The sequence below is a fragment of the Mustela putorius genome, unplaced genomic scaffold (genome assembly GCF_011764305.1).
Source record: "Mustela putorius furo isolate JIRA1106 unplaced genomic scaffold, ASM1176430v1.1 tig00000551_pilon_pilon_pilon, whole genome shotgun sequence".
NCBI classification, from domain to species: Eukaryota; Metazoa; Chordata; class Mammalia; order Carnivora; family Mustelidae; genus Mustela; species Mustela putorius.
Window position 1 is genome coordinate 9,977,824 of NW_025421412.1, and position 15,648 is coordinate 9,993,471.

Genomic DNA, 15,648 nt, shown 5'->3' on the forward strand with positions numbered 1-15,648 from the left:
TCAAAATAAGATGTGTAAAAATCCCAATTAAAAAAAGAAATTCCAACCTTTTTGTTTCCTTTGGTTGAACTAGGAATTTTTCATAAACATCTCTGAGTCAGAGATTAAAATACAGGATGATGGCTGTGTTTCCAGAGACTGGTGTTGCCAGTCGCTGTCAGGAACTCGTTTCTCTTAATTGTTGTCTTTTACAGTCGTCCGATTTCCACTTAATTGATTTGCATGCACTGTAGCCTAATAATGGGAGAGCTTGCAGGCAGAGCTGTGTCTGCTCAGAAACCTTATATCCCACGTTTCAAGGCTGAGCTCTGGAATTGATTATGAATAGTCTGTGAGGCAAACAGGATAAATGAGGAAGCAACTCAATCCACACCGTTTTGCTTTTAGATGGAGCTGATTTCTTTTAAAGCAGAGAGAAAGGAGTGTTCGCTTTGTCCTTGGGAGCATTACTCCTAAAGCCTCAGATCCTTCTCTGATAATGAATGGTGACCCAAGGCAATTATGGAACGAGGCATGGGATTTAACTAAGCAAAGCAGTCGGTATCCTAAAGAAATCTGAGAAGAGCCGTGGCTTCTGGCAGAAGCAGGTGTTGCAAAATGTCGAATGGGATGGCAGAAATGTCCCAGAAGCTACAAGATGAACACGTGAAAATGAGCTGGTAGGTGAGATAGGAAAGAAGAAGACTTATCTGCCACCGGATTACCATTCCCCGGGAAAGGAGCGAGATTTAGTCCTTGCTTCGTATCAGATAATGAAATCTTCTTTCCGAGAGTGAGATAATTAGAAAAACTCTGAAGTAAACAATTGTAACTCTGAAGTAGATAGAAGTTGACTCTACGGAGAACAGGGTTCCGTCAGGAGTTCGAGTAAATGCTTACAATGGCTGAGCCATTAGTTTTGAGATGTGGAGGTGGGGGAACCACACAGCACAGATGCTAGGACGATCCTTGTCTGTCCTTTCGGTGGCACAGTGATTACTGACAGCCTTCTTTTCCATCTCAGGGGAATTGTGGGATGGTCACCCCCTCTCCCCCCGGGGTAGCTTGTAGGACTCAGTGGTATTTTATAAAATATCACTAACACTTAGCCTGGAGACAATATAGAGTTGGATTTGGGTTAGCTTTCTCTTGTAGGTCCCACAGAATGTTTAAATTTATCCTTTAAGGTACTTGGAAAATAAATGAATTATTGGCTTATCCATTCTGTTCGCAAAATAATGAGGTTGTTTTAATGGAAAGGTCAGAAGAATTAAAAATAGAAGTGTGGTAGAACCTGAAATATTAATTTCTAATTTCTATGGACTTTATCAAGAGGGAATTCTGCAGAATATGTAAAATCATGACTGCCTCAAATTCATGCAAAGGTCTTTGAAGTCTTCTTGATTTATATTTAAACTTCTTTTGAAGGATGAAGACAGACTGCTACATTTAACTTAACTGGATTCCCGCAGAGATGTCTGCTGGGTCGGAGATAGAAGAACAAATTTGGATAAATCTGTGTTGGAAAGCTCCTCTTTAAAATATTTAAATAAGAAATTAAAATGCTCTGATGGGTGCATGTAGATTTCTAACTAATTTAATAGCAACATTTGTGGCACACCTAGTATATCTCATATATTTTGCTTCTATAACTAATTTTTAGAGCAACCTGAAAGCAATTATTTCCCCCATTTTGCAGATGAAGACCCAGTCCCAAAGAAATTAAATAATATGTTTATCTGGTAAGTGAGAGCACCAGGATTTGAACTCAAGTCTGACTTCCCAGCCCATGCTTGATTGCCATTTGAGCAACATCTACCATATTGTAATCCCACATTTGTAAACCTATATGCACATTTAGATCCACATCATGTGCATAAAGTCTTAAGATGGCATAGAGAAAATGAAAGTCCGTATGACATCTGGTTTCTTTCTATCCCCGTGTAGATATTATGTTCTAGGGGATTCTGCCCCATCCAATCTATAAAATAGTGACATGCAATATATTTATATTTCTCCATATATTTCTTTTAAAATGATTGTGCATACCCATCTCCAGGATGTGGCCCAACTGAGCCACCAGTTAAATCAACCTTTCACATGTTATGAATTTTAAAAAAATTAAATATAAGAAAATATTTCAGAATAAACTGAATTACCATATAAAAGTAAATACCAAAGCAATTTTTACCAGAACAGCAAAACTATTTTTACGTCTTTAGTATAAAAAAAGAAAAGAAAACCCTACACTTTGAAAAAGGGTCTAAAAGATGGTGGGTAATTTCTTTCGATCAGTTACAATATAGCACTTCTTTTGAGCTTACTTCCCAAAAAGAAGAGAATGTAATAACATAGGTTATAAAACTCTGACTTACATTAGTGGTAGATAACTTTCACTGAACGATTAATAACTGTTTTATTTTTTCCCCTCATTTAATACCCACAACGACCTATCGATGTCATATTCTATTTTCACACTCTGTATTACAGCCCAGGAGACTGAGGCTTAGTGAGGTTAAGTAAGCGATCCGAGATGACACAGTGTGTAAGAGGTGGAAGGAGGGTCGAAGCCCAGTTCTCCCGGACACCGATTTCTGTGCCTTTAAGTATTCAATGGTACCATGGTCAGTGTCTGAGGTGATCTGCAACATGTGCGTGTCCAAAATATTTGTGTATAATGTTTCGTTTCCCTTGGTTCCAAGGAGCTCGTGCTTAAGAGACAGGCTCTGCTTGGGGTAGATGAGTGGTGGTTAAGATCGCTTGTATTAGGACTGAATTCTGCCATGAGGTCCTGGAACCATATTATATGAATGCACATGAGGATCCTTGACAATTCAGCCCCTCGCAGATAGCACTCACTGTAGTTGGCCTGTGTAGAAATCACACCTCGCCTCATTCTGATAGCTCAGGTTCAACGTGACCAGCCTGCTTTCCCTCCGATAGAAAACACAGTTGCGTACGGTGACCATAACAGCACAAGCAGTACATTTGGGGAATTCTTTTCCAGAATGAGATCTCTCTGATGGAGAAAATCATGTGGCAAGTACTAACTCCAAGCCACACCCATAGATTCATATTTATAGCAGGGCTAAGATTCTCAGAATCAGTTGGATTAGAAATCAGTGCTTTAAAACCTTAGTTTTACATTAACACTCCCAAAGAAGTGTTAATAGAGTAGAACACAGGCTTTGCATGGCTTCTTCAAAGATAAAACTGGAGTCTTCAAAGAATGCAAAGCTTTCAGCCTCTATACCCCCACCTGCAGGGAACTTGACTTCCCTGTTTCCTGAAGGCTGGTTCCTTAGAAATGTCTAAGAAGCACCAGAGGTGATCGGAGCCTCTTGTCGTTCCAGAGACCAGTGGAGGGTGTGTCCTGAGATCTGCAGGCCAGTCATCTCAATACTGTGACTCAGTGACTCCTGCTTTTTTTAGGTCTAGTGCCTGAGCTGGGCAGGTGTACTGTGTGGTTGAGGGTGCCCGGGGACTGGGGATCTGGCACATTCCACATCCTTCCCTGATTTTCACTTTTAAGGCAGCTACGTGTTCTTAGCACCAGTGAGCCCTGACATCATTTGACCCCAAAGGATGGACCCCTGTCCGAATGGGAAGGAGTGTTGCTCCCTGCCATTCTCAGCCACACCGCAGCCGGTAAACATGAGTCTGTTTGGAGTTCCTCGCACGTGTGTGGCACTTAGTGTTCCTAATTGCTAATTCATAACGTGATCTCATAGGTTAAACATGATGATCCTCGTGAAAGAGAAGAGGAGAGACTTCCTTGCCACCCATGAATTATTGGGCAAAATCACCAACTGAAAATCTGTAATCTTGGCCCCGAATTCTGGTGGCCATTTTCCGGCCTGCCAGCAGACTCCTTCCGGATAGCTTCTCACCCCAGATCTTGTGGTTTCTCAAGCAAAGGGAAAAGGAGTTACTGCTTAAGGAGCCCTTGGCCTCGGTTCGCAATGTCAAGGGTGGTAGCCTTTGTCTTATGACCTCAAAACAGTTTCCACGTTTCCAGTTTGAAGCTGATCAGTGTGAGCTCTGTGCCCTGACACTTCACTTTCCTGATGCTCTGAATACATTTATGTACCTCTCCTTGCTGAACCCTTGCTCAGATGCCAGTTTCCCAGTCCCTGCCACATATTGGTACATATTGCCCGCATCGGCAAAATAGTGAGCAATATAATTAAGGAGATCAAGTTGGAGAAAAGAAATGATTAAAAGAACTAATCAGGGGCGCTTAGGTGGCTCGGTGAGTTAAGCCTCTGCCTTCAGTTCAGGTCATGATCTTAGGGTCCTGGGATAGAGCCCTACATTGGGCTCTCTGCTTAGCAGGGAGCCTGCTTCCTCCCTCTCTCTGCCTGTCTCTTGTGATCTCTCTCTCTCTGTCAATAAATAAATAAAATCTTTAAAAAAAATAAAAAATTTTAAATTAAAAAAAAGAACTATTCAGATACAACAAGGTACGATGATTTAAAATGCTTGCTTTCAAAAGAAAATCGTGTTTTGTCATTTAAATTACATACACTATTTGAAAAATATCTACATTTTACCATTTTGATACACGATGAATTCAGTTCTTTATAGTATGGCTTTGCCAATCTAGCCATTCAGGAATGGATTACAGAATGGAAAATCAGGTTAAGATACTCTCAGCTTTATAGTAAGGGGAAATTTATTCCCCAAATTCTTAGAAAACAGGCCATATTTACTTGTTTCTAAAAAGTGGTGTAATGTCAGTATTATTTCCTGCCTCAGACTATTTGTCTTGTTTCATAATCCCTCTAAAAGTCCCAGAGAGCAATTAAAAGTTTTCAAAAATCACTAAGTAGTGTCTTTTCTGCAAATTCCAGGGTGTGGCTAGTGCTGCAAAGCATCCAGCATTAGCAGTAGCCAGGCCAGTTCATAAGAGCTTTTAATTAATCCTGAAAGCGGAGGCCAAATAGGAGTGAGAACGAAGCCAGATGATTCTCTGGAATGAACCCCAAAGGCGGGAGCTGTCCGAGCAGGTTTGTTGTCAGCACAGGAGAGGGACCACCTCTGAATGCAAGAAAGTGAGCCTTGTTTTTCTGCCTGCCACTAGGAATGAAGCAAGCCAGGCCTCAAGGTATCAAAGGATACATTCACTATCCTCCCAAGGGCAGAGACTCTGTGTGTGTGTGTAAGAAAGAGAGAGAGAGAGAGAGAGAGAGAGAGATTCACTCCATGGGTTCAACCAGAAGTATGTTCCATTCATGACTTCTCTCTAGAACGTACAATGTAAATAAAAGAGAAACCTACTGATGGCCGTAAATGACCAGCTGCTCTTAGGCACGGTGTTCCCTGTTGTGTATGGATTTGTTGTGCTGCGTATCTCCTTTGCAGCACTGACAGTTTCCTTGTGGAATGCAAACTTCAGAAACACATTTGGTGTAGCTGAGCCGCTATGAGTATTTTTTACAAGAAAGGGACCACATTTTGGCTGCAAGAACACAGTGTTTTTCTGCTTATGTTCAATTCTTCAAGGGAAACAAGAAAAATATAAACAAGAATCTGTGTCTTTATCTGTCTTTCTATCTATATATCTTCTGTAAATTCCTGTCATAGGTATATTTTGTGGAAATCTTGCAAATAACTTCAGTAAGGATCTCTTTTGTAAAATTAAAGTGTTTGGCCTTTTTGGCCATTCTCACAAATGAGGGACAGATTGTAGTCAGCTCAAGTATATCAGACACACTTTGTCAGTTGTGGGGAAAGCACAGATTTTTGTCTTTTTCCCCAATATGCCAATCTCTGAGAATGTAGTTTAGCAATTGTTTGCTATGGTAACGAGTGCTTGTTTACAAGCCCTGAGAGGAAGCTGTGAACAAGCTGCACCCTATGAATGAAGGGGTAAAAAAGTTGTTCTCTTTCTGTCCCTGCAACTTCTTATTCTCTCTCCTTGCACACACAGGCTCTGGCATTTCCACTTTCCAGAATGCCCAGGGCAGGGGGTTAGGAGGGCGGCACATGTATCTGCCCTAAATCTTGTGTCTGTTGATCCTTTAGTGGTCACATGACCCTATTGGGAGACCTTCCCAGTGGTCACCATCCACCACCTACAGGTGCTCCTGTAACGCTGGGAGCCGATATCTGCCTCTCAAAGCATTCATCATGCTCTACTGTGGTCATTCCTTTTCTAGGTGATAAAGCCTCTGATCTGGAAATATCTTCTTAGTCATCTCCATTCCTAGCATGTTGTGTGGCATAGAATAGACCTTTCAAATTTAATCATTTTGGATGAACAGATGGCCAAATGAAATAAAGTGGCCACACCAAGAATATGGGGAAAATAATTGCTGAAAAGGGGCTACGTAACGATAAGCATAGTTATGTCCATAAGCTGAGAGTTGTTACAGAGGGCCAGCACTAAACGTGTTGAAGCAAGCAGTGACAGCAGTTTGATATCAGTAGAGAGAGATGACAGTGGGAGTAATGAATAGAGCAATGTGAACACAACATCTTGAGCTGTTGCGTTTGGCGTGAGTGAGTCCTGTGGAGAGATGAGAACAGAACACAATGGGCGCATGGTTCGCTCGATTGTTATTACCTTTCTTTTAAAAACGTGAAAGTGTAATGAGGTCATTGTGTGGATTGTTTTTTAGTAATAGCTGAAAAGGTTCTCATTTTACAGAGAAGGAAACTGAGGCTCAGATGGCCAAATTGAATTGCCCAAGGTAATTAAATTGGTTAATCATTGAACTGAGATGATAATCCTTGTGCTCCCCTATATGGTTCAATCATTGCTCTCTACTATGTCTACTATCAGGAGTAATGATTAACTAAAACTGTACAACCCTTAAGTGCTGAGGTATTTTTTTGGGGGTAGTTATAAACAATATTAGCAACAAGTTGAGGACACAATTTCTTAGATCTCAGACCCTTACATAATGTTATTTGTAAAAATTATACAAATAACATTATGTTATTTGTAAAACATAAACATAAAACATGTTATTTGTAATAACATAATGTTATTTGTAAAAATGATACAAATAACAAAATGTTATTTGTAAAAATGATATTTATTAAGAAATAAAGGCAGCTGGGTCAGTTAAGCTCAGTCATTTAAGCATCCAACTCTTGATTTTGCCTCAGGTCATGATCTCAGGGTCATGAGATCAAGCCCCGAGTCAGGCTCCACACTCAGCTGGGAGCCTGCTTAAGATTCTCTCTACCCTCTGCCCCCTCCACCTTCCCTCTGTCTCTCAAAACAAAACAAACAAAAAAGTCATATGTCAGGCAGATAATTAATATCTTTTGAAAAATAATTAACTGCTCCAAGGGATTCCAGTATTCATTTTGAAACATGGAAACTACTAAAGCCAAAATTTAAAAAATGGAAAATCCATGCCAATTTTTATACCACACTTAGAAGTCCCATAAAAACAATAGGATCCAATTGTTGAAGAATTTCTTGTGTGGTTACTTTATAAGCAAACAAATAAACAAACACATAGATAAATTTGCCATAGATTTAAATAATGGTGGGAAAACACATACACATTCCCTCAGTCAGCCAAAAAATAGTTATGATGTCATCTACTATGTATTAGTCAAGGTTCTTCAGAGAAACAGGACCAATAAGATGTGTACATAGAAAGCAATGAGATTCATTTTATTTATTTACTTATTTATTTATTTATTTATTAAGATTTTATTTATTTATTTGAGAGAGAGAGAGAATCTCCAGCAGACTTGCTATGGGGTTTGATCTCAGGACTCCAAAATCGTGACCTGATCCAAAACCAAGAGTGCAACACTCAACTGAATGAGCCACCAAGCACCCAAGTGGGATTCATTTTAAAGAATCAGCTTGTGTGGGGCACCTAGGTGACTCAGTGGGTTAAAGCCTCTGCCTTCGGCTTGGGTCATGATCCCAGGGTCCTGGGCTCGCTGCTTGGCCGGGAGCCTGCTTCCCCCTCTTTCTATCTGCCTGCCTCTCTGCCTGCTTGTGATCTCTGTCTGTCAAATAAATAAATAAAATCTTTTAAAAAAATGAATCAGCTCATGAGATTGTGGGGACTAGCAAGACCCAACTCTTCAGAGCAGGCCAGCAAGCTGGAAATTATGGAATGGGCTTGTTGCAGTCTTGAATCTAAAGGTAGTTTGGAGCCAGGATTCTTTTCAGAAGACTTCAGTACCTTCTTTGAAGGCCTTCAGTAGATTAGATGAGGCCCGCTCATCTTATGTAGAATAATCTGCTGTACTCAAAATCTACTGATTTAAATGTTTATCATATCTAAAAAAATACCTTCATAGCAACATTTACTTGGTGTTTGACCAAACAACCGGGCACCATAATCTAGCCAAATTCACTCATAAATTTAACCATCACAGACTGTGTGTCAGGGACTATATGGAATTGGATGCTTTGCTGGGGAATGAATAGTAGAGTTTGGAAGACACCCAGTGAACAGCTGACCATTCAAACATGAATTTCACACTTCCCAAGAGCCCAAAATATCAAGTGTGGGTACTTTGAGAAATTACAGCAGAGATGTCTAATCCAGTCTGAGGGACTTGGAGTGGCTCCCTAAGAAGGTGACATTGAGGCTGGGGGCCCCAAAAGCTGAAAGATGGGTTAACCAAACAAAGATGAGAGGAGAGATTCCCAAGCAGAGGAAAAATTCCAGAGGTAGAAGGAGCATACCAAGAGCTGGGGAAGCCCACCGTGGTTGGACAGCAGGACACTTGAAAGGGGAGGAGCCAAATCCTTCAGGATTTTATGGATGAGATTTGCCACAGACAGACCTCAGTTAAGACAGGTTATGAAAATTCTGTCTTAATGCTCTGTGGCTAGTAGGTCAGAAGGGCTAAGAGTGGCTGCAGGATGACCTGTCAGGGGACTAGAGAGTGGTGCAGGAGGAGATGGACATGGTGAGAGCTGAATGAGCTCAAAAGATATTTTGGAGGATATTAAGGGACACATGACGATGAGTTATGGAAGTTGGGGCAGAAGTAGGTGTCAAGGAGATTCCTCAATCTCAAACTTGCTCAGTACTTTGGATGAAGGTCTCATGATGCTGCTTGTTACAAAGAACTGTTGGTGATGGAGTCCATGTTCAGTAAGGGGTACAGAGTTGGAGACACTTGGGGTGTAGCCAGGTGGAGACATCTAATAGGTAGGTAGACACATACCACTGAGACTCCAAAAGACACCTAGGGTGAGAGAGAACTGAAACTATGGAAATGGATTTGTCTGCATAGGGAGAGAGATAGCATGAGAAGAGAGAGGAGCCTAAGAACCAAGCTCAGAGTAACTCGGGCCCGAGGGCCAGTTACAGGAGGAGGAGATGGAAAAGGAGAATGACCTGAGAAGTGGGGATGAAACCAGCATCTTCCAAGTCAGCAACACTGCCTCTCTCTCTCCCTAACCACAACTGGGAAAAGTTTTCTGTTTTTAAGGACTTGTGTGATTAGGTTGGGCCCACCCAGAAACCAGGATAATCCCTCAAGACTTTAGCCTTGTTCACATCTATAACCTTAATTCCACTTGCCATGTAACATAACACATCCAAGTGTTCCAGCGAATAGGACGTGGCCATCTTTAGGGGGCTATTATCCTGCCTAGCACTAAAGCAACTATGTGGAATGCTTCTCAGAAGTTGCAGAAGATAAAAACTGAAAACGGTCCAGTTGGATGGGGCACATGGAAATAAACTAGAGCAAGTTCAGTGGGTTGGAGATCATGAAAATGGACTAAAAATTCCATCAGAGGGATTAAAACGTAGATAATTTTTTTCAAGAAATCCAACTGTGAGTAAGGAATGCAGGTCTTGAAACCCACTTAAGCATGAGTGAATATTTATTAGGACTGGAAGAATCATTGTCTATTTTTAGAGTTTGGCTGATGGTAGCAAGAGTTCTACCCTCCCTAATTCCAGAGAGCCTCTTGTTCTATCATGAATATCTGAGGGAAATAATTAACATTAACAAATAAAAATAAAACCTAGAAGATATTTGTTAACTGTGACAACGAAACTAAGATAAATAACCAATACACATTCTAAAACTCTTGATGTTTATTTCCACTTCTAAACCACATCATGTGGTTTTAGATACATGAGTTCCAAGGCAACTAATCATCTAATAAATGTGTCTCTAACAAGCATTTGCTAATAGCTTGATGTTGGCAAAAATATTATGTTTCAAATCTGCTGCCTCTGAAGCCAAAAGATTTCAACATAATATCTGTACTGATGAGAGTTGTGCCTAAAATGAGAATCAGTGTTAATATGAAAAAAAAAGTAGAATAAAAAAGGAAAAAACCACTCTAATAGTTACCAACCAGTGAAATCATAATAGTTAACAATTACTGAGTGATTGACTAATTCTAGTGCTATTCTGGGACTAGTAGTCTGGCTCATTTAGTCCTTATGACACTCCTACAAGTAGGTAAAAAGTCTATCCCCATTTTAGAGGTGTGGAAACTGAGGCAGCACACACCAGGACTTGGGTTCCAATCTAAGCAGTGGACAAATGTCGAGATACCAGCAGCAATCAGGAACACCTGACACTTACGGTCTGCCATGCACTCTGTTGAAAGTACCTTACAGACCTAAGTCATTACAGGTTTGCCAGAGTCCTGGGAGAGAGGCATTTCCCTGCCATTGCCTGAGGAAGAAACTGAGGCACAAATAGGGGAGGTCACACATCCAGTAAAGGCTAAGCTAGAAGTCACATCCAGCAGACTCCCTCGGGAGTCCAGTTTCCTACCCAAATTGCTGAAAGATGATGTTTTTTGAACTTTGTCATGTGCTTTCTTAAACATTGCTGCTGTTGTCTTCTTAAAGTCTTAGAAATGAAAAAAAAAATGCTAATTTTGATGGGCTTCCCTCTCTGAAGTTCACCTTCACCTTCCTTAAGTTAAGACTTGGGTGATGAATGAAGTTTCTTTCAGCTGCGTAATCACGTACAAAGCGCCGTTGGTATCATGCGTCTGAGTTCCTTCTGTTCTTCTGACAAGTCTTTATTGTTGTGTTTTCACATGTGTTTTGACTGTATGCTGCATTTTATGATTGTAATGATTACTAATTATTTATAATGAGCATTTATTGAGCATTATTGTTATTACTGAACCTCTCTTTAACAAGCTGGGTGCCAGGCTGAGGGCACCCCCTGGTTTCCTTTCCCTCACCTTCACACAGGCTTTGCTCCTGAGTCAGGTTGCTCTCCCTAGCTGACCGATAAAGAAACTGAGCTTAGAAACATTTAGAAACGGTGTTCAGTCACACCGCGCAAAATCGGCAGGGCGTGAACTCAAACCCAGCACAGCTTCCCCTGAAACCCTTACCACTTTGCCCGAAAGTGTGGATTCCACATTAGAAATTTGGATGAGACCTCAGCAAGGATGAATATTTGGCCTACATATAACAAGGCGACATGAGGAGAAATACATTCTATGTCCGTCTAAAACCATCTCTCTCTGACATAACCAGGTGGTAATGTCCACAGTGAGACCTTTCCCCTGGCGTTTTGCATGTGGGATCCAAAGGAGCAGCTTAGCATGGGACTAGAGGGAACAATTCTTTAAATACTTCTTGCCTGAAGCCAGTAGACTGATTATTTCCTTGCAGCTAACGGAACCCTGAAGGAAAACACTTGAGGTGTCTGAAATGCAGGTGAGGCTTCTAGGGCTTTGTTTATGGCGTAGACAGACCTGAGTGAGCTGTCACCAGACCTGAGGTGTGTGTGTGTCAGCCCGTAAATGTGTGTGTGCTTGGTTGCCTCAAGCAGGTGAGGGATCTCAGGAAATTGGGGGTCAGACTCTAGACCTAGACCTAGACTCTCTCTTTATAGAGAAAGCATATTATGTATAGGGAAGAAAGCAATCAGTTGAACAGAAGAGGGTATTAAAGAAGAAACAGGATCCAACATGTCTGCCTCATTTTGGCTGTAATCTGAGGGACGGAGACTGTCCTGAGGATGGTCCCCAACATAGGAAATGCCTACGTTGAAGTCGTAGGAAATGAGTTGTAATAGAATCATGGATTTAGAAGGCTTGTGAAATCGTCTAGCCTCAACTTTGGCTACCGCACAAGCTGTGTGAATTCCCCCAGATAGCAGCTTTCCGGGGCCCATTTTAAAGGTCAGCCCAGAATGAGATTCCGCAGTCACCATTCCAGTGATGACCTGTACTCGCTCCCAAGAGAGCCATTACTTATCTAAATCCTTGTACATCAATTTAATCTCCACTTACCCTCCACAATGATGAATCAGGGATACATCACCGTCCACCTAAAAGATGCTCATGTTCCTAGAGCTGTCACCAAGTCACCCCATAATCTCTTTTTTTTTTCCAATGCCATCCCTTTGGTTTCTTCAGTCTCATCTTGTTTTGTCTGGTTTCATTTCTCAGTTGCACATCTGCCAACACAGAAGGCCAAGTGTCATTTATGAGGCTTCTAGTAGTTGTACCATATGGAAAATGCCTGTCATCATTTCCTATTGCTTAGAAGTGGAAAAGTCGAATTTGTGCCCCCAGTTAGGTTAAGCATTTTGTGAGTAACAAGGAAGCCCCAAGCACATTAACATTCCTTACAAATCTACAGGAAAATTCCTTCCTCTGCTTATCTGGGTCTTGGTCTTTAATGACAAAAACAATGATAGTAATGGTGTTCTTACGAAGCACTACTCTGAGGATGCATCAGGTATCATTCGAGAATGTTTACTGTCGTCAATGCTATGAACACCCTCCAGGAAGCATGAATTTGACCTCTGTGTCCATACTGGGCAGCTATTAGTAAAGGCTGATTACATTATTCATTTTAATCAACATCTACAAGGATCAAAATCGGCTAACCTCTTTGTAATTTGTTCACAGAAACGTAACCTGGAATAGCTTAGCTATCCCAGATACACACTGCTCACCAGAGCTGGAGGAAGGCTACCAGTGCCCCCCAGGATTTAAATGCATGGATCTGGAAGACCTGGGACTTAGCAGGCAAGAGCTGGGCTACAGTGGCTTTAATGAGATAGGTCTGTCTTACCGCTAAAACACATTTTCAGTTTCTATTTTACAATGTTTATGAAATGGAAAGAATACTTGTGTGGTTGATATTTTCTGTTACGATTGCCTGTACAGCATTTAAGAAGCACAGTGGCAGATTTTAAGCTTCTGCCTGGACTGTGATACCGTCTGCCCCACAGTCTGTAAACTACAGTCTGCTCGGATGGGTATTCCACAGGGTGTGTAGAAAGTGACATATTCCTGATTTGAGACTATTTTGATTCCTAATTAGAGCACTTAAAAATATGTTGTTGAGCCAGGTTCAGGGCTTGTTGACTTAAAAATAAGCAAGGCTTGGTTTCCTTCCGCATGTACCTGTACTCCAGTAGGCAAGGTAAGTCTTATGTCTCCGAGATAGTAGCCATTAATGAGTGCATGAGAGCTGGAAAGTAATCCTGAAACAGAAGACCACTAAGGAGATACTTACTGAATATCCATCAACAGTGTAATAAATGTGTGGGAAGTGTTTGTACACGAATACGATGTTCTCGCAAATGTATACATTTATCTGTGGCTTGTCCTATGAAGTCCTGAAATGTGCCATTATATACAGTAATGGAAGCTCTTAGCATCTGCCATTTACTTGGTATCATTGCATTTATTATAATTCTGTGCAAGTTGTACAAATTTCATTACTGAATCAAAGAAAAAAAAAACCCGCCCATTATTTTATGCTTTGAGAATCTGTCTTAGCCACCCATAGACTGGTGGTATACATCATGTAAATTCATCTCACACCAGTCTGGAGCCGGGAAGTCCAAGATCAGGGTGGCAGCACGGTTGGTTCTGGTGAGGCCCCTTGCCTTGGCTTGCACGTGGCTGTCTTCTCTCCATGTTCTTACGTGGGGGTGGGGGTGGGGGTGGGGCGAGAGAGTGAGAAAGTGTGTGGGAGACAGGGATGGAGGCAGGAAGAGGGAGAGGGAGAAAACTCTCTGAACTTCTCTTGTAAGGAAAATAATCCCATGGTGAGAGAGCACCCTCCTGACATCATCTAGATTGAATCAACCTTCCAAAGGCCCCATCTCTTAATACCATCGAATTGGGGGTTATGACTTCAACATATGTAGTTGGGGTTGGGAGAGTACAAACATTCAGGCCATAACAGGGTTGTTATCAGAATCATTTGGAAAAAAGAAAGCAAAAACCAATTCTTCCTTAAAGTTTCAAGGCCCAGGTGCGTTTAAGAGCATTTAGACACTCACAGGGTCTTAGAGAAAAGTCTCAGTGTATAGCAAGGTGGTGGTTATGCTCCTTTGGAAGTCAAATCTATTCGGTGACTTTTGGTGTGGCTTCATATCTCAGTGGGCAGCTGTACAATGGGGGGTTTCATGGCCAGGGAAGAAAGCATGAGTTCCTTTCAAGCCTGAAGGCAACTGCTGAACCTAGCCAGTTGATCTTTGCACATCAGAAATGGTGCCTGATAAATCCTCCTGTAGTCATATCAACTCTCAGACAGACTGCAGGATGGGGCCAAAGAACTCTGGGCCAAATACTGGAATTTCAGAGAGAATATGTGAAGGTCTTGCACTGATGGAGAAATACTTTTTGGATATATGAACTAAACCACAAGGCTACAGCCTCTGGATAGAAAAGAATACTGAACTAGGCCTGAAAAACAAAATAGTTGGTATTTAAAAAATGAGTTTTGCAAATAACATTCCAAAATTTTTATTCTTCTATTTTAATATGCCTTCAGGGGTGGATTTCCAGCACTGAATTTAGATGGATAATCTTTCATCCTTTGACCAATGACACAATTTCGAAAAGTCAAAAAATTCAGAAGCCAGCAGAGGTGGAAGCATTTCAGTTTGCTACTCTCTTAAACTTACCAGGCTTTGGAATCAATCTTACATCCTTCCTCTCGGTTCCTCAGAGCAGAGGACTTTTATGCATTATTCCGATGACTTTCAGGGATGAGCAGGAAATCACAGTTATGGTATGGGAGATGGGATATATAGGTTCGGTAAACTGGTGGAACAAGCTGCAGGAATTCAAGCAGCTGGGGCACAGGTCGAGTGCATGGCTTCTTGGAACCTGCAGCTCCCCCTTTCCCTGAAGGGGGCTCACTGGGTGTACCCATGTCTTGTATGGAGGGTAGCCAGCATTCAGTAGTGAGGCTGTCCTTGCACAAAAGCCTCCAGTCCTTTCAAATCATATTGCTAAATCAAGCCATTTCCTGAACATTTTGAATGCAGCATTATATTCAAGCTGATTCAGCTTTCTCCACTGTGACTTCCAGTGACTAACCAATGGACGGTACTCTCTTCAAGGGAGGGAGTTTCCTCATAGAGTGTGTTGGCTTGAGAAGACTGACTGAAGTAGAGAACTGCCCTTGGGGCCCCAGGCCCCTACTAAGGCAAAATCTTACTGTTTATTTGCACATTTATCTCCCAAGGATTTAAGCTCCTTGAAAACAGGAAGTACATTTTTTCATCTCCGTTGTCTTCAGGGCCTGGCGCAATGCTGGCCTCTGTAAATATTTACTAATGGACTGAACAAAGTATATGTCCCTTTGAATCTGACGGTGACCAGTCATGTTTGTGTTGGGATATAGAGCCATAATGGAGAATTAAGTTGTTTTCTTGTTGTTCTTTGCCCCAGTTTTCTGGTTTTTTTTGGCACTATTCGCCACTCTTCAG

At 41.5% G+C, this 15,648-nt stretch overlaps 1 protein-coding gene across 2 annotated transcripts in view; it reads left to right on the forward strand.

The window, feature by feature from the left end:
* Positions 1–15,648, forward strand: part of NALCN (sodium leak channel, non-selective) — a 303,251-nt gene that overhangs the window by 41,942 nt on the left and 245,661 nt on the right. For both annotated transcript variants that reach the window (XM_045081349.1, XM_045081348.1), the window contains exon 7: positions 12,824–12,978. In XM_045081349.1, coding sequence (XP_044937284.1) covers positions 12,824–12,978 — 155 coding nt within the window. The remainder of the gene's footprint in view (positions 1–12,823; positions 12,979–15,648) is intronic.